Source organism: Pelophylax lessonae (assembly GCF_965119305.1).
Source record: "Pelophylax lessonae genome assembly, chromosome: 8".
In the NCBI taxonomy this organism is placed as follows: Eukaryota; Metazoa; Chordata; class Amphibia; order Anura; family Ranidae; genus Pelophylax; species Pelophylax lessonae.
The window spans coordinates 224,085,679-224,109,376 of NC_138775.1; the positions used below are offsets into that span (position 1 = coordinate 224,085,679).

The 23,698-nt window shown below is 41.5% G+C and overlaps 1 protein-coding gene across 4 annotated transcripts in view; it reads right to left on the minus strand.

The window, feature by feature from the left end:
- Positions 1 to 868: 868 nt before the first annotated feature.
- The window catches only part of LOC309562386 (regulator of G-protein signaling 8-like), an 85,969-nt gene continuing 63,139 nt past the window's right edge, over positions 869 to 23,698 (minus strand). For 2 of the 4 annotated variants that reach the window (XM_082266583.1, XM_082266584.1), the window contains exons 3-5: positions 22,830 to 22,936; positions 16,097 to 16,263; positions 869 to 1,748 (exon numbers count right to left, since the gene is read on the minus strand). In XM_082266583.1, the coding sequence (XP_082122709.1) occupies positions 1,566 to 1,748; positions 16,097 to 16,263; positions 22,830 to 22,936 (457 nt within the window). In that variant the 3' untranslated portion in view covers positions 869 to 1,565. The remainder of the gene's footprint in view (positions 1,749 to 16,096; positions 16,264 to 22,829; positions 22,937 to 23,698) is intronic. The other 2 variants (XM_082266585.1, XM_082266586.1) reach the window with 1 other exon arrangement.

Sequence of the window (23,698 nt, forward strand, 5' to 3'; positions counted from 1 at the left end):
CCGCACAACATCAATTTCCATCTATCAATGCTGCTTATATCATTGGTTTTTCTGTGATTTTAGGAGCCCCATGCTGGTTTGACCGCAGTCTAATATATTTCACATAAACTATTAAAGTGCCCTTAAAGTGCATCTAAACCCAAGAAAAGTCCTGGCCACCTTTGTTTTTTTTTTCAAGTTTTTTCCCCCTTATTTCAATCTGTGATCCTGCTAGTAACACTCTTTCTGTAATAGGGTGACAACGCTCACTCACTGTCCAGTATCTATGGGGGAGCAGCGTTGTGGACTGGAAGTGAGTTTGGACTACAGAACTCCTTCCCTTTTCTAATCCCAATACCACAAGAGAAAGGTGTTCTCTAGTCTACAGAGCTAACTGGGAATATTGTTGAGTGATAACAATAAAGCAAAGGTAGGCTGCACAGGCATTAGAGTCGATTTTTTGCAGGATAAACTGGTCATTTTTGCATTTATCAAACAGTTATAACAAAACACTTCTATTGGTACCTTTAACAGACCAAAAGGGAAAAAATAAGTGAAGTTCAGGGTTTACATACACTTTATCTACAAGAACAGTTTGAATAAAGTTTCTGCTAGTATTATACACATGTACTTGTGTAATAGTTTCTGTTTTTCATCGAACTTGAAATGCTTATTTAATCCAGATTATCTGAATAGCTTAATATACCTGCTTATGCAAGCAGCCATGTTGATATTATGAAGACTGAAAGCTAACTATAGCCTCATATATAGAATTCTGGTTACCTTGGGAGATCTTATCTTATAAAGAAAGCATGACTTCAAGTGTTTTCATTTCGAAAAAGCTTCCGAAATGTGTACTTATGAATGTATAAATAATAACCTATTTTTATATAAGGTAATCTTTGTTTTAAGTGTACTCCTTGCCAGTTTGCTCTTGTCCTAATGTGCATTCACAGCTGGGAGAAACAGCCTTACATAGTCACTTTTCAGATGACCCTGAAGCCTTTCCAATTATTAAGAAATTTAACATTCATTTAATTACATTTCTCACATGCCGTACAACCACTTTCTACCCTTCAGACCAGCCATTGTTTTTACACACAATGAACATTTCAAGTCAACCTAAATTATAACATTTTTGGCTTGTTTGTTGAAATATTTGCCTATTAGACATAACAATCAGATATGACATATGCGGTAATTAAATATGTGCGCCTGAACATGTTGATTGAATTAATGTGATGGAATTAAGGATGGAATTCAAGCATTAGCTATGGTAATCAACAAGTAAAGATACATGTGTTTTGCAACGTTGGCAGGATCAGGAATCTTCTACGTTGCTCCCACCTCTTTAGAAACCCAGAATTTCCTCTGTCCACTGATCTGCAAGGATGAAAACATCCAATGGAGCCACAGGTTGATTCAAAATAGCCAGATGATGATGATGAGATATTATTGTTGGCAGTGAAGACGCTTAATTGTCAGAAGCAGTAATATCTGGGTCACCTCTGTTCTTCTTGCCATAGTGCAAGATTGTTCTTGAGATGGGCCAAGTGATCAACAAGTCTCTGAAACCACATGTAGAACTAGCATGGACTCTTCTGCGTGTGGCTGAGTAGGTCATTGTAGATTTGAGATCGGAGAAACCTTGGGTAGGAATCCCTTTCCATTAGACTGCGTACTCTCAACTGGGCCAGATCAAAACACGACAATGTTGGGTGCTGCAGATTTCGCTTAGTCATTTCTCGAGTTGGGAAATCAATATTCACCTTTTGAAAAGCAAAGTTTAAACATAGTGAGTGTACAAGGTGAGGGTTGGATATATTTCTAAAACATATATGTAATAGAGTATTGTATTGTGTGGTCATTATTAATGAATCAAGGTAAGTTTAAGTGATATCCCTTTTGGCTAACTTAAGTTAAAAAAGATGCAAGCTTTTGGAATGCCTTAGCTCACTTATTTTGGCTTTATATGGTTACTCAATTGTTTATTTTAGATGTCTTAGTATAATTAAGCAACCATTTTTCATACATAAAGCAGAAATGAATCCCCCTTGGTACATTTATACCTAGTACACATGGGGTGAATGTCAGGTGGCTTCAGATGGTTCAATAGAAAGCAGCCGACATTCGGCCCGTGTGTACTGGAGTCGGTACGACAGAAAGGGCATGACTGAAAAAGGTCTGCCGATCTGCTCCAAAAAACTAATCTGAGTCAATGGCTCAGAGCACTGACCAGAGTGTTCTGGCAGGGGGCCGCACCCCTGTCCGAACATGAGAACAGCAGTATGCTGTACTAACATTGGATACTTAATACTGGGGCTTCTCATTAGGCTGTCAGTTTTTTTTTCATTCAGCCCTGCTGGGTTGAACTGAAAAAAAAAAATAAAAACCTTCTAGTGTGTATGAGGCTTTTGGCTAAGATCCTTAATTTTGAGCAGATTGTTTCCTACAGACCACACAGAACTGCACAGAAGTTGAACTCCAGACATGCCTGCAAAAACAAAAGTTGTTTTGAGAATTACCTATATTGAGAAGTTTGGAGAAAATGTATCACTGCTAATAATATTGCTGTTTTTAGCTGCTCCTTCTTTTCATTTTCTTGCTGGTTGCTACCATGGGTATCCTTTGCAGCAGGTGATTGGTTTCCTACGTGCTTTAGGTTGCTCAGTACTCTCGCCTTACAGGGAATGCCAAAATGCAGGCCCCTCCACTACCTCACTCTTTAAATGTCATACTGGGTAATGGCAAAGGGAGTACACTGCTCCCCTGCCAATAAAGACACTGTCCAAATCACTTCCTCAAACTCTCCCAAGGACTAGCTCCAATTATAGCTGTATGTGGCTCAAAGGCGCTGTATTTTCATTGCACAATGCACATGCCTATATCACCAGGATAAGATGTAGGATGTCCCGAAGCACACTTCCACTAAATGTAGACCATAAGGGGTTGATTTACTAAAGGCAAAAAGACTGTGCACTTTGCAAAGTGCAGTTTCGCTCTGCAAGTGCAGCTGCTCCAGAGCTTAGTAAATGAGCAGAAGCTCTGCTGACTTCCATTATCCAATCATGTGCAAGCAAAAATGCTGTTTTTGTTTTGTTTATTTTCCTTGCACGCAATTGGGTACTCTTTGCAAGGTAAAGCCTTACCTCATTTACTAAACTCTGGAGCAACTGCACTTGCAGAGGGCACCTGCACTTTTCAAAGTGCATAGTCTCTTTGTCTTTAATAAATCTACCCCTAGGAGAGAGGAAGGAGAGGCTGCTAATTATGTCACAGTAGAGAAAGTTAGTAATATAAGCACTCTGCATTAAAAAAAAAAAAAAAAATCCATTCTCACAGTTCGAAATATCTTAGGGGGGATAGGAGGTTCAGGCACACTGGTAATAATTAGCTTAAGATCTGCAGGGTTCTCTAATGATTTTTCAAAACCGACCAAATAAAGTTGAGAATTGCAGTTGAGAAAGACAGGCAGTGAGAGCTCTACTTGTAATCATACAGATTGTTGACATCACTATATCATTATGGATTTTCTGATTTACAGTTGCAACAGAAAAACTTTATCCTAACAGGACTTACTTTATAAATGTAAGATTTATGTGGAGAAGCAAAGAGGACTGCTAGTCAACATGACTATTCTACTTGGGATCCAAGAATTAGTTTGTACTCCTTTCTATTCAAGTGAGATAACTTCACCAGTGAGTAACAAAACTGTTATGTTCTATGAAGTAGAGTAGGGAATGAATGGAACCTTTGTCAAGTTTTCATTGCTGTCTGTGTCCCTACTGCGAAGACTCATCCTCTTTTTTTGCCCTGGTGACCATTATCCCATAGAGTGTAGAAGGATTAGATTGGATAGAGCGGGAGAGGAGATTCCCCCTTTCTATTTGTTCTGTTTACCATTATCATTGAAAGATAAAGTAAAACAAAATCAAAATTTTGGGTTGTTCCCAGAAAAGTAATAGAGGGGACATCTTGAAATGGGGACAGTAGTTCTCGTGACCTGGGGGTCCCCAAGGAATTCCCTTAATTTGCAGGGAATTCCTCTCACTTCCTGTTTGGCTTTGGGATTGGGCTTTTGGCTTTGGGATGGGAAGTGAAGGGAAAATCTCTGCAATGGGACACAGATGGTGGAAAAAAATCTTATAAATGGATAAGAGAGGATTTTAGGCATTCCTTATTCGATCCAAAACCAAAAGAATACAGTTTAGGGTAGAGATACACTTTGGCCTATAAATTTCCTATTTATACAAAACTAGTTGCATCTGTCATTTTGTGACAACCTAAATTCACACTTAAACGGTGAAGTGATATAAACCTGCGCTCACAATAAATTAAATAAAAGAAAAGAAAAATTGCAGCTGCTGCTTCACTAAGTAAAAAAACTTAGAAAATCTATATAGAATAAAATTAAACACAGCGCTAGCATAAACAATGTACCATGTGTCTTCAAGAATATCAATAATAAATATATAGTGGGCACAATATAAATGATACAATATAACACATATTGTGATGTGAAAAAGTCCAAAATTGAATCAATAAAGTGCATAGTGCTCCAGTGTAAAATAGGAAATCATAAGTGCTCCAGGTGATCGTGACCCCTCCAGGTACCCCACTCACCAGAACAACTCGACCCTGGGAAGCCTATAATCAATGGAATGTAATGATGCACCAGGACTTCTCCTATAGTATGCCAGGTAATAAAAAAATGGTTCTTGCCAAGGATGGTCCGAGATTCCTCCACAAACCCAATATCAGAAAGAAAAAGCCACGGATAGTGAAGGACGCACTTGCGGTACGGCACTCTTGGAATCGTCACTTCCGGTTAACTTCCTGGATCGACCATAGGACGCACGCCATAGCGGCGCTCGCAGGATTTCTGTATTGATATACACTGCGATCCTACTTCTGATGTTTGTGAGTATGTTTTTTTGGGTTTAAAAATAAAAATACCATAAAATACTTCACTATCCATGGCTTTTTCTTTCTGATATTGGGTTAGTGGAGGAATCTCGGACCATCCATGGAAAGAACCATTTTTTTTATTACCTGGCATACTATAGGAGAAGTCCTGGTGCATCATTACATTCCATTGATTATAGGCTTTCCTGACCCTTCCCATGGTCGAGTTGTTCTGGTGAGTGGGGTACCTGGAGGGGTCACGATCACCTGGAGCACTTGTGATTTCCTATTTTACACTGGAGCACTATGCACTTTATTGACTAAATTTTGGACTTTTTCACATCACAATATGTGTTATATTGAATCATTTATATTGTGCACACTATATATTTATTATTGATATTCTTGAAGACACATGGTACATTGTTTATGCTAGCGCTGTGTTTAATTTTATTCTATATAGATTTACACTTACTTTTCCCTACTTTCTCCCCCCTTTCTCACATTTGGATATATTTTTATTTTTTTTTCCAAAAAGCTTTATTGAACCAGGTACACATTAGAAAAAGGTACAACAGTTGGATCACCGAGAATGTTGATCGGAATGACCCAACTGTTGTATATTTTTTTAACCTTATAGTATTTTTTTTGCTGTGATGCAGCACTTGCGTTTCTCACACACAGAACTAAAGTCTGAGCAGGTACTTTCAGCACATTTGCTTAGATGCCAGAGCAACAAAGAACGTGGTGCCAGGTGACAGAGCCAAATCTAGAGGAGACTGAATTTCCTGTTTAAAGTGGGCCTGAACTCAAACAGTAAAAATGTGATATCTATAAGGAACATCTAGAAATGTAATTGTGCCCAGGTAGTACCCAGAAAAATCTACCCTTGGTTTTGAATTCCTCCTAACAACACTGTATTTCATGACATGTGACTTTGACTAATCACTCTTCTCTGGTTCTGAAACTATTAGCAGAGCAGAATATCAACAAGGATCATCTAGGGCACACTGGGGTTGATATACTAAAACTGGAGAGTGCTAAATCAGGTGCTGCTGTGCATGGTAGCCAATCAGCTTCAAACTTCACCTTGTTAACCGCTTCTGGACCGGAAGGATTTGCCCCCTTAACAACCAGGCCATTTTTTGTGATTCGGCATTGCGTTACTTTAACTGACAACTGTGCGGTCCTGCAACGCTGTACTCAAATAAAATTAATGTCCTTTTTTCCCCCCACAAACAGGGCTTTCTTTTGGTGGCGTTTGATCACCTCTGCGTTTTTTTGATTATGCGCTATAAACAAAAAAAGAGCGACAATTTTGAAAAAAAAAAAGCAGTATTTTTCACTTTCTGCTATATAACATCCCCAATTAAAAACATTTTTAAATCTAAATTTTTTATCATTTTTGGCCAATTTGTATTTTGCCACATATTTTTGGTAAAAAAAATCCCAATAAGTGTATTTTAATTTATTTGCGCAAATATTATCGCGTCTACAAACTAGGGGAAAGATTTATGTCATTTTTATTTATTTATTTATTTTTACTAGTAATGGCGTCAATCTGTGATTTTTAGCGGGACTGCGACATTGCAGCGGACAGATCAGACCCCTAACTGACATTTTTTACACTTTTGGGGGGGACCAGTGACATTACTACAGTAATCAGTGCTAAAAATATGCACTGTTACTGTAATAATGACACTGGCAGGGAAGGGGTGAACACCAGGGGCGATCAAAGGGTGAAATATGTACCTATGGGGTGATTCTAACTGTGTGGGGGGCAGACTTGGTGGATGGAAACAGGGCTCCTGTGTTCCGAAATAACAGGAACACAGGAGCCCTGTTTCAATCAGTGACAGATGAGCGGAGTGCCATGTTTACAACGGCACACCGCCTTCTGTCAGTCCCTGCAGCGATCGCTGGGTTCCTGGCAGCCATCACAGCCGCTGGACCAGTTGCTTAGCTACAGGGCTAGAGAGCGGGTGCGTGCACCCGAGAACTGCATCCCCGTGAGCCGGCGTTCCCATACGGTGGTTTGCGCAGAAGAGCCAGCCTGCCGCAGTATATCTGCGGGGGCTGGTCTTTAAGTGGTTAAAGGAGTTGTAAAGTCTGAAGGTTTTTTATCTTAATGCATTCTCTGCATTAAGATAAAAAGCCTTCTGTGTGTAGCAGCCCCCCCCCAGTCCCCCCTAATACTTACCTGAGCCCCATCTCTCTCCAGCGATGTCCACAAGTCCCTCAGCTGTTTGGGACTCTCCTTCCTGATTGGCTGAGACACAGCCATGGCACCATTGGCTCCAGCGGCTGTCAATCAAAGTCAGTTACCCAATCAGGAGAGAGAGGGGAACGGGTGCCCCCATAACAAGCTGCTTGCTGTGGTGGCACACTACAGGAGGGAGGGGCCAAGATAGCAAAGTGAATAGTGAAGAGGGGGATCCGGGCTGCTCTGTGCAAAACCAACTGCACAGAGCGGGTAAGTATTACATGTTTGTTATTTAAAAAAAACGAGACTTTACAATCACTTTGGGTTAGGCTTTGACAAAGAAAACTGGAAGCTGATTGGTTTTACAGAGCTGCACCAGTTTTTGCACTGTCCAATTTTAGTAAATCAACCAACCTCTGACTTAGAGTCTCAGAAGGTTTGGAATGAGATTTCACCACTCTGTGGCTTATTTTTCTCCTTGCTAAGGAGGAAGCTGTAATTGAAGGGCTACAGCACAAAAATGTTCCTGCTTCTACTTCGTGTAATCTGTGGACCCCTGCCTCCTCTTAGGCCTGGTTCACACCTATGCAGATTGCAGTTTGCATATTCCAGGTGCATTTTGAGTTTTTTTCATACATGTTTTAGGTCCATTGAAGTCTTTGGAATCAAAAACCAGATAGAAGTCCTGGTCTTTTGCACAGATGTAAATGTGACCCATTGGAAACCATGTTAAATGGACTGTAGTGTGTTTCTGTAAAACTGAAAATGCACTAAAAAAAATGCATAGGTCTGAACCAGGCCTTACTGCTTCATAAATATTCCCCACAGAGGCGTCTGTGGAATCTTCAGTGCCCCTGTGCAAGAAACCATGATGGGGGCCTTCCCTTCAAGCCTGGGGCTCTTCCCATTGATCCTGGGACCCTTACTCTCGTTGCAGGGCCCTTTATTACAATCCCACAGCGGGACCCTTTCACAAGTTCTGCAGTGGACCCCCAAGTTCTGCAGGGGGCCTCCCCACATTGGTGGAATGCCAGGGCCTGGTCGCAAGTGTGACCACTGGTGTCAGTAGTTTTTATTATTTGGTATTTTAATTGTATTATTTTTTATCAATTCATTTTTTTTTTACAATGTCACTGACCATTTAGAAAAGGAAGGAGCTGGTAAATTACATATTTACAGACCCCTTACTGGTTCTCTATTGTGACAGATCCCCTGCAGCAGCCGGCAGGAGAAGTAAAGGAGCACAGTGGGGGGGGGCAGCTCAGTAGGGTGCTGGGGGCCAGGGGAGCACACAGGGGGCCAGAGACAGCAGAACACAAGAGAACTGGATAGGAGGAGTGGCGGGGGCTGCATAGAGAGGAACCAATCTCCTCCATTTTCCTCCTGCAGTTACAGGAGGAAAAGGGAGGACAGTGATTTCTCTACATGCTGCCCCCCGCCGCCCCTCCTATCCAGGTGTACAGGGGAGCCGCACAGGCCCCCCTGGAGCGTGGAGCCTGGTTGCAATTGCAACCCCTGTAGTTACGCCCCTATTGATTCCCCAGTTATCAAATCACCAGTCATTAGAGGGGCTGCTCTGACATGAGGCCCTACTCCTCTACCAAGATACAGTAGGTCAGTAAATGGGGTGTGGGAGAGGGGGGGTACAGGAAGACCGCAGGCAATACTGATAACTAGTCGTTTACCATCTGCTTGCATTTTGTGTGCACAGATTAAGCTGTTTTTGTTTCTTAGTCTGTGTGCATAAACGGCAGCGGAATCTATAATCAGCTTTACATGACTTATTTATAATTTTACTATGCTTGTTCAGAAAATTAGAGCATCAGTTTGAATAGCATAGGAAGTGATGCATATTGATTCAGCACATCAAGTAGCTTAACTAATCCACCAATACATATTCAGATGGTATTTTCTCCTCCAGCATCAAAACCTCAGCATAGTTTTTTTGGTGGTTAATCTTTGAGTCTGAAGAATAATTCCCAGGCCGGTATAAAACTTTCAGCATCTATAAATTAAGGAAGTGAGTTGAAAGCTTATGATTTATGATTCATGTGGGTTCAAAAGAATGAACTATACTTTGCCTGAATCACCGCTAGAGGTATAGCAGAAATAAAGGCATCTTCTGACCTTATGGAAGAAAAACGTTGCTCGGGAATTATTTTTATCAGCGTGCGTAGTCTCTATATAATTCTATATTTGTCTGTGGGAGTTTTGTGCAAATAGGGGAAGACAAAGTAAGACAAAGCTAATGACATGCAAAGTCACAATCTAAGTGATGTCAGATGAGTGGAAAGTGGAAGGACATGAAGTGCAACGTGTAGATAACAAATTTGTATTGAGGGAAATAGGCTTTCGTTATGGTTGCTGTTGACTCTTGCTTCTAAAAATGCTAGCTGTCTGGCTATCACATTGATGGCTCCAAAACTTTATCAGTCACTGAATCAGAACATATATGCAGATTAGGGGTCTCGTTGACTTAGAAGGACTGAAGATAGGGGCAACTACTAGCAATTTCAGCCTACAAATCACTCTCAGTACAGCAGCAAACCTGTATTACCATTGGCAATTCAAACTAAACATATGAAAAAATACATAAGCAGAGATTACTAATAGTAAAATCCACATATTAACAATATCTGTAGATCCAAACACATAGGCTGCGAAAATCGCATACGAATCTTAACCTTCCCTTGTTAAATTAAAGCGCAAGCCATCCTCTTCTGCTTCCTAAGGGTCCTTCCACACAGGCTTTCCAATCAGGTCCCCCTGGGACCTGATCGGACCCTCCAGTCTCCCCTACAGAGCGATGGATGTCAGCAGATATCCAATCCAATCCTGCCAGCAAAATCCAGACGGATGGTGGTCCTATTTTCTATCTGTCTGGCAGATCGGATAGGATCAGATGAAAATGGACAGGCGGTCTATTTCCCCCCGATTTCCCCATAGAGTTGAACAGGACTGTGTCCATGTCCGCTCTGCACAGCGGACAGGACCTGTTATCCGCCTGCTCAGCGTGGATCTGCGGAGCAATCCCCTGCTGAGCAAGCAGAGTCCGCAAGAGGGAGGCGCCCGTTGAAAAGGGGCTAAGTCTACCTACTGGTCAGTAAAGCTGCCTATCACATTAAAGGGTCAACAGAAACTCAGGAGGTGAAAGGGGGTGGAACCAAGCTCAAGTTCCTTTTTTTATGTTTTAGATCAGCCATACATAGGCTGAACATTATAAAATGAGTAGATTCCTCTATCTTTGCTAAACAGCTTGGATATAAGAATCTCCACTACTAGCTATTGTATTCAGGTACTCACGGCATCCGGCTGATAATTTCCACCTGGCACAGTCAATTTCTTACATTGACTTTTGTCAAGTCCAGTGGTGCTAACAGGGAATTTCCAAAGGAATCTGTTGAAAATTGAGACATCTATGGCCAGCTTTAGTTGCATAATAATATTAGGATTATCTAATGTAATCATTGTCTATGATTTCCCATGTAAACTTGTGTACTACAATGACTTGTGTACTCTGCTACTAAAAAATAAAAGGATATGACATATCTAAATTCAGTGACCTGTGTAATATCACTGGGTGTGAGTTCTTTGTTCAAATGTTTCTGTAGTCAAATGCTTTGAATAAAGTTGGAAAGGGATAGAATCCTTTTCAGGATTACCCTGCTGTCTGTGTCCCTGCCGGGTGGCCTTTTCCATTTGTCTGGGTGAAAGTGATAAGAAATACAAATTTCACAGCTGTCAACAAAACAGAAGCTAGGGAGGAATCTTCCAAAAAAGGGGATTTTTGTTCTGGTGACAACTTTCTAAGAGGTAATTTCCCTTAACTTTGGAGAGATTTCTTCTCACTTCCTGTAGCTTTTCACAGTGTCTGTGTTTTGAAATGTATTCCACAGCAGTAATTAGAGGTCTGCTGAGCTTTTGGAAACGCTGTCATGGAAAACTGTTCTTATAAACAGTACAAATGGATGAATCTACTGCTGCAACCATTGTATCCTGACAACCGGCAATCAAAATAGGCGAACATTGCCTGCATCTGTGTGATAAACAGAATGTGCTTTGACTGACACTTTTCCACCACACTCCATTGATTTTTCAATCACAGGGTGTTGAGTGTTGCCAACAGTAACACACATTGATCAAATTTCTTAAAAGAACTGGCCGAAAACCACTCAGTGTATGCCCCCCTTAATTGTTAACATACTACCTTAGACACAGACTCAGGGAGAGAGCCTATCAGCTGCTGCGGGAGATTGCCCCGCTCTCCTCAATGACACTGTACAGTATTCGAGCAGCCACCCACCTTGCTCTCGATCATGCTTTCCAGTTGGCAGGAGGAGGAGAGCCAATAAGCGCATGACTGCAGGAACAGCAAAGGACTCTGGGAAATGTATTCCCTAGCACCAGCAGCCCCATTGTGATCCCTAGGGGGCAGAACTACCCACCCCTAGCATGCTCACTCTTGAGGGGAGAAGAAGAAACCACAAGGCTGCCTGGGAGCTACTCACTCACCGTGAGGCAAGGGGAAGACTGGACAGGAGTGAGGTGGCTGCTGCTTCTCGGTCGGTGTGACTGTCCTGCCACAGCTCCAAGAGTCATTTGATTGTGAACATCCCACCAGAGAGGGACCCCCAGGTGCATCTCCAGGCGTTCCTGAAAGCATGAGGGGTTCCAGTGATTAGGTAGCCAGTAGGGCAACCTGAAGAATCTGTCCCAGGACATCTTTACCTTTGGGCCTACTGGCGAAGGATTGGTGAGGGGGCACTTGCCCAATCTTCCATAAGCCAGAAAGCTGCATACAGCCCCAATATTGTTTCTTTGCTTTACCTAATTAAGAGAACCTGTGATACTCTTACACTGCTGAGCAGTGATAGTATATGCCTTGCTTACCTGGATACTGCCAACACAATTTGCATCACCTCTGCCTACCAGGACACCCCTGAATACACCTTGTTTACTTTGCTAAAAGGACATCCCCACAAGGCTAACTAAAGACATAAGGGCCCTATCTACACCCGCCAGGACTCTAGTCGCTATATGACTTAAGGGTTAATTCAGTGCACCGAATCGGTGGGGTTGAGAGGCAGAGAACAGAGCCAAATATACTCAAGCGGCTCCTGCAGGGGTAGTGCTACTTAGATATAAATACAGTATATATATATAAATATATATATATATATACATATATATATATATATATATATACATACATGCATACACAGGCAATAGGATGATTTGAATATATGCTGTATATACAGTATCTCACAAAAGTGAGTACACCCCTCACATTTTTGTAAATATTGTATTATATCTTTTCCTGTGACAAAACTGAATAAATGACACTTTGCTACAATGTAAAGTAGTGAGTGCACAGCTTGTACGACAGTGTCAATTTGCTGCCCCCCCCCCCCCAAAATAACTCAACACACAGCCATTAATGTTTAAACCTCTGGCAACAAAAGTGAGTACACCCCTTAGTGGAAATGTCCAAATTGGGCCCAAAGTGTAAATATTTTGTGTGGCCACCATTATTTTCCAGCACTGCCTTAACCCTCTTGGGCCTGAAGTTCACCAGAGCTTCACAGGTTGCTACTGGAGTCCTCTTTCACTCCTCCATGATAACATCACAAAGCTGGTGGATGTTAGAGACCTTGCGCTCCTCCACCTTCTGTTTGAGGATGCTCCACAGATGCTCAATAGGATTTAGGTCTGGAGACATGCTTGGCCAGTCTGTAACCTTTACCGTCAGCTTCTTTATCAAGGTAGTGGTCATCTTGGAGGCATATTTGGGGTCATTATCATGTTGGAATACTGCCCTGCAGCCCAGTCTTCAAAGGGAAGGGATCATGCTCTTCTTCAGTATGTCATTCTACATGTTGGCATTCATGGTTCCCTCAATGAACTGTAGCTCCCCAGTGCTGGCAGCACTCATGCAGCCCCAGACAATGACACTCCCACTGCCATGCTTGACTGTAGGCAAGACACACTTTGTACTGCTCACCTGGTTGCCACCACAGACGCTTGATACCATTTGAAGCAAATAAGCTTATCTTGGTCTCATCAGACCACAGGACATGGTTCCATATATATTTCCTTAGTCTGCTTGTCTTCAGCAAACTGTTTGCGAGCTTTCTTGTGCATCATCTTTAGAAGATGCTACCTTCTGGGACGACAGCCATGCAGACCAATTTGATGCAGTGTGCTGCGTATGGTCTGAGCACTGACAGGCTGACCCCCCACCCCTTCAACCTCTGCAGCAATGCTGGCAGCACTCATACGTCTATTTCCCAAAGACAACCTCTGGATATTACGCTGAGCACGTGCACTCAACCTCTTTGGTCGACCATGGCGAGGCCTGTTCTGAGTGGAACCTGTCCTGTTAAACCGCTGTATGGTCTTGGCCACTGTGCCGCAGCTCGGTTTCAGGGTCTTGGCAATCTTCTTATAGCCTAGGCCATTTTTATGTAGAGCAACAATTATTTTCTTCAGATCCTCAGAGAGTCCTTTGCCATGTAACACCTTGAGACCTTGTAACACTAACGAGTCACGTGACACCGGAGAGGGAAAATGGCTAATTGGGCACAATTTGGACATTTTTACTTAAGGGTGTACTCACTTTTGTTGCCAGCGGTTTAGACATTAATGGCTGTGTGCTGAGTTGCTTTGAGGGGACAGCAAATTTACACTGTTATACAAGCTGTACACTAACTACTTTACATTGTAGCAAAGTGTCATTTCTTCAGTGTTGTCACATGAGAAGATATAATAAAATATTTACAAAAATGTGAGGGGTGTACTCACTTTTGTGAGATACTGTATATACAGTATATATTCAGAGCAGTCTTTCTCATCCAGGGCTTCTTGGGTCCCTAGGGTTCCACCAAAGGCTGCTAGGGGTTCCTTGAGCTGTAACTAACTGACTTCCTATTTGATGGTGCCTGTATAGTTTCGGGCCAGTGCCACTTGGCAGAGCCGACAGCATGACATCTGAGATCTTTTTACCTGTCTGTAAGGGTGATAATCGAACCATTCTTCCAACTGACCACCAATGTAAGAGCCAATTTTCCCTAGTGACTGTCAATGAATTGGTTTTAGCAGGGGTTCCCTGAGACCTGGAGATATGTTTTAATTTGAGAAAGGCTAATCCAATGTATGACAAACATTCTTCAATGTGCCCTGAACTTTTGCTCTGAGATTGTATTGTATCTTGTCTATCATCTCTAAACTCCAATAGTAACATAATTATTCCTTTCACAGTTTCAGTTGATGTTGGGTATTTTGAGAAGCTGTTATTTTTAAAGAAATGATTGTTTACCTGTACTAATGGCTATATGCTAAGAGAGTGCCCCAGAATGGGTGAAAGAGACCAAGAACATGAAAGACAGCAAACACAGAAATATAGGAGTTTCGAATCTGCCTCTTTTTTAAAAAAAAAAAACAGTTTTGTCTGAGTATAGATCTATGTTTGTCCAAAGCATGTTCAAATTCACAACTGTTTACTGACTTACTACCTCTGCTGGAAATCTGTTCCAAGTATCAACTACTAGAAAATAATACTTTCTAAGATTAGTTTTGAAGTTACTGCTGTAAGTTTAAGGTCATGCCTCATTGTTCTTGATGTTAGCTACTGCCCTCCTGAACCATATTTATAGGTTTCAATCATGTCTCACCTTACCCATCTTTCTTGAGACATATTAAGTTATATTTTCAGCACCTGCAGTCTCTCCTAACATAGTTTGTGCCTAATGGGCCATACACACAATAAGATTTTCTGAAGACTTTTTCCTTTAGACTTACCAAAACCAGATAATATGAGGTCAAACCTAAACAGTTTCAATTTGTATGCAATCTGGCAGGCCCTTGCACTACATAGAAAAGGTAAATCTGAAGGAAATTTACCAACAAAAGTTGGATAGTGTGTATCCAGCTTAAGTCTAGTCATACAACCTGGAATATTCCCCCATCCAGGTGAATGGAGGAATGTCCCCTGTCGGCTATTTTGTTTAGGCACCCATATCAGTGACTGATCTGCAGTTATATATAGACGCCCTGCAAAACTGCTATAACAGGAAAGTGGAGTTAAGACTATGAATATAGGGGTTGTTAGCACAGTGGCTGTCTGGCTACATATCTTTTTTCAATTAACACAGTTGGGTTACAAGGAAAATGATGAGGTATTGATACTAACTGTTCTCATGTTAGGGATTACTGGAGTTTAAAAGATCCTTACTTGGGGTGCTCATTAACACTAATTTTAATAAGGTGCTACACACATAAGTTAAAGTGGAGTTCCGCCTCCCCCTCCAAAAATTAAAAGTCAGCAGTTACACATACTGTACACATACTGTAGCTGCTGACTTTTAATATTAGGACACTTACCTGTCCTGGAGTCCAGTGATGTCGGCACCGCAGCCGATGTTTCCCTCGGCTGTCGGGTGCTTCCGCCACCATTGCCAGTAAGGGAACTCGGCAGTGAAGCCTTACGGCTTCTCAGGCGGATCCCTACTGCGCATGTGCGAAGCGCGCTGCGCATTTCTACTGGCTTGGCGGTGGAGGAGGGAGAAGGGGGCCGAGCTTCCGAGGGACGGCGCCGCGGCGCCATATCCCGGAAGTGGGGAAGGGTACCTGTCAAAAAAAGGTACCCGTTTCCCCCTCCCCCTTGAAAGGTGCCAAATGTGGCACCGGAGGGGGGAGGAAACAAGAGAGCGGAAGTTCCACTTTTGGGTGGAACTCTGCTTTAAGAACATTGCTCTGAAGTACTCAGTGAGATCTGAGCATTTCACAGACACACATCTTTTGGATAAAGATGGCAGACCCTTTGACTAAAGGATCTCTGAATTTGGTAGGGTATATGCATGCTTGCCATCCCAGTAGCGGCTGGTTCTTTTTTCTGTATATAATCCTTTTAATTACTATATACTGCAGTAGACTTTTTCTCTCGGTAATTAGATCCTTGAAATGACAGATTTATTGTGGTATAAGTGAATAGTGAATATTTCTTCAACTTACTTCTCTAGGAGCCTGAACGTCAATGAATTCTTGGAAGATATGACGAGCCTTTGCTGGCAGTTTGTTCACGGAACGGGTTTTCCTGTATTCTTCACAGGCCATCCAGAACTCCAAATTCTCCTCACTGAATTCTGACTGCAGGAAGGCACGGAATGCAGAGCGGCCATCTAGGGTAAAAAGTTTCTGATCAAACTTAACACTACTTCATTTAACTAAACAGCAATGTACAAACCCTAATATTAATAAAGCTGATGTTTAGATGTGGCAACGTTTACATAGTTTGTCCAGCTTTCCTTTTTTGCTGTTCAAAATTCCTTTTTGCTGATTTAATTTCATTGTCCTGTATAAGTCATATGAATTAATTGAAGATCCTTAATTACCTAAGGACTCTATTTTGTGGCTGACCCAACATGCATGATCCAACCACTGAAAAAACGTTCAACAAGTTCGTGAAAATCGAAGAGCTAATACACATCTCCCATGACAGACTACAACATTTTACACTTATAGTATCGTGGCTTGCTGACTATACATTAAAGCAACCCTAGCATATTCCTAGATAATGCCCCAACTCCCATCCAAGTAACCTAAACAGGGCCCTATGTAAAGGCCCCCCTTCATACCTGAGCTTTGCAAAGCCTGCACCTTCTGACATACACCAACTAACTACCTTTTTCTCTTCCAATTACTAGTTTACACTCCTCATTTTTTACCTTTTTTTCCATTTCACTACCCCTACTCCCCTTCCTCTTCTCCTTCTCCCTACCCTTGTACACGTTCACCCACTACACTTCCAAATCTACCTCATCTCTCCTATTCATTCATCCATACCTATTGTACCGCCTATATTATCCCTAAGTTGCAATATGCATCTAAACTTAGATTTCAAGCAATTTGAAGGACTGTCAACAGATCAATATACCAGATATGCATATTTCAATGAAAAGCTCTTACTAGACAGCTGAAGGCCACCTGCTCAATATTTATGTCCACTACTCCTTCATGCACCATATCCGCATACACCCTAGTCTCAAATATGTCACTTTCGCACACCACTAATATTGTAGGAGTAAGTGCTTCAATTAACCACCCTAACCCACTTTTGCACTATTTCTATTTAATTTAATTCATTTTTAATAGGGTTCAAACAATGAACAGTACGAAAATACAAAAAACATAAGATTATAAGAGGAAAAACATTCCACAAAAACTACAAAGGCGTATAAATTTTGGCAAGCTTATGTACAATAACATTAAATCCAGCAATATAGCAAATATGGCATGCATTAAGCTATAGTATAAAACCAGGGAATGATAAGACAGCATAGTGCATATTGGGTCGGTAGGTACAAACAACTCATATCAGTATGTTAAAACATTACATAGTGTAAATCACTTCTGCAAGGCATGAAATATGGCAGTAGTTTCGAATAGGGAGAATGGCCATATATATAGTAAACCACAGACAAGATAGTAAACATTATAGCACAATAGGTGGCTAGTAGTGGTACAACCTATGTGACTTCTATCATTTCCAAGTTACAGTAAAAGACTTTCATTTATCATTCTTTTCTGCATAGAGGTGTTTCAAACCACAAACATGGTTAAGATCCTCAATTATTTATGAAATACTAGGCATGTGGAGAGATTTCCAATTTCTTGCAATGTTGAGTTTGGACGAGAGTAAATTATAAATGATAAGCGTTCTAGTTTCTTTAGGGATAGATTCTATATTGATGTGCAAAAGTGCCATAGCTATATCTGGAGAGATGGGAGCAGGCATAAATTCTGAGATTAACTTATAAGTTTGGTTCCAGAAGTATTTGACCGAGGGGCAGAACCAAAGAATGTGTATTAGTGATCCAAGCAAGCTACATTAACGCCAGCAGGCAAGAGTAGTATTTGGATACATCTTAGAAAGTTTATAGGGAGTGAAATACCCTCTATAAATAGTTTTATGAAATAGTAACCAATGATCTGCACATAGTGTGTGACCTTAGAGGTTGTTCTAATATCTTTTTGCCAGACAGTGTTGGAGAATGAAAGCCCTAAATCTCTTTCCCATTTGAGAATGGTTGATGTTTTAATAAAGTCATGAGATGTACTAAGATTTAAAATAAAGCCATACTCTGCCTATGTGGTCCAGTTGTATCAAAAAATGGAAGAGAGATGCTGGTAAAATAAATTCTGTAGGAAGTTCCTAGTTTTAAGGAGGTGCCATATTTAGATATAATGATAATATTAAGTTGATGGGAGTTTATATTTATGTATCAGGTCTGAAAAAGGTACAAGAGATTTATTCTGTCTGTAATATGGCTAATCCCAACTTTTTCTCAGGAAACTAAATTAAGGTATAAGTCATAAACACCGGCAGATACGTTAGTCAAAGAGGTTTAGTAATAACAGTCCGGTTTGCTTGTTGAATGTTAGTAAGGATTCAAATAGCAGATAAAGTTGCCTGGATGGCTGGATAAGGGGAGTCGGGGAGTAGGTCCCCTACAGTGGCACAAATAATGAAACACACCATTTCTATTAATTTTATTTTAATTTAATTTTATCACTCTGCATATTCAATACATGCTGACATCTAACATTGTGTTGTTGTTACTGCCATGTACCACTTGTATCTCCTACTTATAAACAAATGTATTTTCATGGAAGAAAAAAAGGTTGGCCAGCAAAATACTCCAGCCAATTAATTCTTACCCCAAGCAGCCAAGCAGCAGTTGAGCTGTGGTTATAGACATGCAAACGTTCCTTGATCTAGCCATAGGTGGCCAGATTAAAGTTGAAGTTTAATTGGCTAAAATTTTGCCTTCCCTGGTTTGTTCCTCCCTGTGCTTGTCTATTAAATTTTGGTAGATCCTGAATGATGAGAGTGGAAAGCAAGGTGCTGTAGGGTGTCCTTAAAAGGAGTTAGGCAAATATCAAAATGCCTTGATGGATGTCAGTCTGAAGTAGTGGGCATTCCTAGGTAGGCTGCATTTGCATGCAGAATGCCCTAGATTGTGCCCATATACAGATGCTGCTGAGTCTCCATTGAAAAGAATAAAGGAACTAAAAACCTATTTATAAAAGAAGTGCACCAGAGACATTAAAGTGATTGTAAAGTTTTTTTTTTTTTTAATAACAAACATGTTATAGTTAATTGTTTTGCACAGAGCAGCCCAATCCTCTTCTTCTCGGGTCCCCTGGGGGCGCTCCTGGCTCCTTACCCTTGTCCGTTATCATCTGATCTCCCATAGAGGAGAGCAGGAATCTGACAGGTCTGTCTCTGCAAAGTAGGCGGAGACGGACCTGTCATCCACCTGCTCAGCGGGAATCAGTCCGCCGGGCAGGAATCCTTTGTGAAAGGACCCTAAAGCTAGGGAGAAAAGGACTAGATGAGGCTGGACGATAGAAGATGATGCTGAATGACAGGAAATGAGGGGGACTTTATCTGATTTCCTGCATTTTCACAATCGTGCATAAAAAAAACCTTAAACCCTCTCCAAGAAAGTACAAGCTGTTATATCACCTGATGGGTATTACTAGGTACAGCTAGAACGTCAGCCATATTCATTACAGATGTAACATGATGTAGTTATTTTATGACAATTCACAGCTATGGTTTGTTTTAGGTACAGCTACCTCAGCTAGTGTTTGTTTTAGATATGTCGGCCAGAACACATTAGGAATATTCGTTACAATACACAGATATAATAAAAGACAGGTTTATGTCAGTAGTAGGATATAACCACCCCTGCTACCTAATAAATCATATAGCTATACCTTAAGTCAGATTCATTGTGATATACAGCTAATATATCAGTCATATAAATTACAATACACAGCAGTTTCCAGATAAGAGCATCCCATCAGATATAGTAAAAGGACAAGAAATGCTTTCCTGAATGGGTAAGTTTGGTGAGCGGAGCTGATTGTTAGAGTGTAGGCAGTGCATGGCGAGGAACAGAGGCAGCAGAGGGGACACTGGTGGGGCAGGAGAACTGTCTGTAATGTTGGAGCTATGAGTTGGTCCGAGCATGAGTTTGGGCCGAACATTTGCTTGTTCGGCTGTTCACTGAACCCCCAAATTTGCAGGGTGTTTGCCGGGTCTTTGACTCAACGAAAACACCCTGCAATGTGCTGAGCGCTGCACAGTGCATTCTGTGCCCTGATTGGGCAAAGATTTGCCCAATCAGGGTGCAGTGTAAGCTGGTTGTTAAGAAACAGAACCGGGAAGCTGGCCGCCGCATCCTTAACAGCCGATGAGTCATCAGCTGTCAATGGGTTTCCCGCTGACAGCTGAAAAAAAAAAAGTGCCGGTAAAAAAAATTAAGAACATTTTTTAAAAAATACCTGGCATGTGGTCCCCCCTAAAATTCATACCAGACCCTTATCCGAGCATGCAGGTCGGCAGGTCAGGAATGGATAAGGGGGGAGGATGAGCAAGAGCTTTGATGGGGACAATGGCATCTTCTCGACAACCCAGGGCTGTGGTTTTCAGGGTTTGAGGGTGGGGGGCTTATCAGAATCTGGAAGCCCCCTTTAACAAGGGGGCCCCCAGATCCCGGCTCCCCATATGTGAATGGGTATCAAGTACATCATACACAATCACCAAAAAAGTGTAAAAAAGTAAGAAACACAGAAACCCCGAAGGGCCTGGTATGGACTGGGGGGGGGACCCCATGCTGTTTTTTCTACATTTTTTATTAGCCGGGAGGCGGCAATTGTAACCACGAGTCATTTTAAATGGGATTTTTTTTTATTTATAAAGCATATTCTGTATATGCTACAAATGCGCCACTTTACAGCCACATTAAGGGGACCCCCCGGTTGCACTTTAACCACTTTAAGACCGGAAGGATTTGCCCCCTTAATGACCAGGCCCTATTTTGCGATTCGGCACTGTGTTACTTTTTAACAGACAATTGCGCGGTCGTGTGATGCTGTACCCAAATAAAATTGATGTCCTTTTTCCCCACAAATAGAGCTTTCTTTTGGTGGTATTTGATCACCTGTGCGATTTTTATTTCTTGTGCTATAAACAAAAAAAGAGCGACAATTTAGAAAAAAAAAACTATATTTTTCACATTCTACTATATGACCTTCTCAAAAAAGAAAACATTAAAAAATCAAACTTTTTTAACATTTTAGGCCAATTTGTTTTCTGCTACATATTTTTGGTAAATAAACTCGCAATAAGCGTATTTAATTGGTTTGCGCAAAAGTTATCGCGTCTACTAACTACGGGAAAGATTGCTGTCATTTTTATTGTTTTTTTGTTTTTTTTACTAGTAATGGCGGGGATCTTCAATTTTTTGCAGGACTGCGACATTGCGGTGGACAGATCGGACGCCGGACTGACATTTTTGACACTTTTGGGGGTACCAGTGACATTACTACAGTAATCAATGCTAAAAATATGTTACTGTAATAAAGACACTGGCAAGGAAGGGGTTAACCCTATGGGTGATCATTTGGTGAAATGTGAGCCTAGGGGAGTGATTCTAACTGTGGGGGGGGCGTGGCTTGTGAAATGATCATAGAGACATGTGATCCTATATAGAAGGATCACATGAGCTCTGTGGTCATTTCAGGGAGAAGAGCGGTCGGCTGTGTTTACAACAGCCGACGGTCCTTCTCTCTCAGCAGGAAGCAATCGCGGGTGTCAGGCGGCAGTCGGAGGCGCCTGACCCGTGCATCGGCTTCCCCGCTGCCGAGTGGGGGTGGGAGTGCGCCGGCAGCGGTGTGCGCTTGCCCTCTAGCTTCCCGCGCGCGACCAACGTAGACTTATGTTGGTTTGCGCAGGAAAGCCACCCTGTCACAGTAAATAGGCGGCGGGTGGTCGGGAAGTGGTTAAGCATCATTAAAAATCACTGCTCCTGAAAAAAAATTATCATTTAAAAAAAAAAAAATGATTGATACATGTCCCCCAGGGCAGTACCCAGACCCCCATACCCCTTTTATGGCCCTCAAAATGGGCACTTTTGATTTTTCCTGATCGGCTCCTATGGACTTCAATGGGGTTCACCGTTAAGGTTAGAATATTTACCCTTTTCGGGAGTTCTGCTGTGAACTGAACAGGGGGGTGTTCGGCCCATCCCTGCTGTCAACAGGGGGTGAGTGATGAAGGAGAAATGTGCTGTGTGTGGGGTTTGGGTGAAGTGATTGTGATGGGGCGAGGCTGAGGTGCCTGGGAAAGTGGTGTAGCTGGAAAGGTTAGATAGAAGAACGATATGGACAAGGAAAAGATAATCTCCAGTGATCCAACAATTTACAAATGATTGGATCCGACAGAACCGCTACACATGTACCCTGGCCATCCCTTCTCAGGGGAGTAGATAAAGGTCATCTTTAGGGATAAGACACCAATTAAGTCAAACTTGATTTCACAGTGCAGTTACCAATTTAGTAGGGCTTTCTTTATAAATAAAGCCATGTCATACTCTGATGCTGTGTAACATGATTAGTTGATTGAACAAACCCCCCCCCCCCCCCCCAAAAAAAAGAAAAAAACAAATGTCACTGACAAAGCTTTATCAAATATCAACAAAGCTACGTGATCCCATTGTCATAATGTTCTGTATAGGGAAGGCCCTTTCTTGGTTGGAGCTACCCAATAAAACTAGCCCATTCTATAAAGATATGCAGCAAAGTCTTAAATAAATTCCAGTTGTATAAATGTATTATATATATATATATATATATATATATATATATATATATATAGGTACTTTGGTATACTCACATTTATGAGACAGGAGTAGATCAAACGACCGAGCCCATCGCCTGGCTTCCTCCACGGTCAGTCGTCTGTGGGAGCGAAAGATATACATAATCCTTGGTTTGTTGGTTCTAGAACACAGGGAACATTAATAGGGCTGAACTGTCTACTGGACACAAAAACATAAGTAAAACAATGATTTCATACTCTGGAGTGGATCAATGGTAAGTCTCTGGCCCAAAGGTTCATAATGTGAACCAAATCTATATACCATCTCATTGGTAATAACTATCATAGGCATTCATAATTATAAAACATAACAACTTGTCAGTGTAATTCAGTCTTCAGAAGGACATTCCTAATAGGGCGCATATATGGAATATAATCTTAAATCAGTGGCAGAGCTGGACTTACCAGGGGTCATCAGCCTCGTTCTGTTTCCAGCAACACCCAGACATTCTTTTTGTGAGCTTCCCCTGTACCAACCAGTGTGTGTTTGCACAGATAACGTCAGAGCCGCACTAAGGCTGGCCAAAGACGGTTTAAACCTTTGCCAGTTCAGCAGAAACCGGCCAAGAGCCTAACCATGGTAAACGAATGACGTTAAGCGCCAAAAGTACCTGCGCTTGTTGGATAAAGTGCAAACGTGCTGTATAAATAAGTAATGTATATGTGCTAGTGAGTAAGTGAATTATTTGTTAGGAATCAATAATAGTGTAAAATGTGCACAGTGTAATGGTGTAAACCAATAATCTAGGGAGCTGCAACTCAATCGTAAAAAACGTGTAATGAATATATGATACACACAAGGTGTACTAAGCTGCGCTCACCTTTAAACGTGCAAATATGTGGTATATTAAAATTATCTTGTAAAGTGCATAGTAACAAATCAA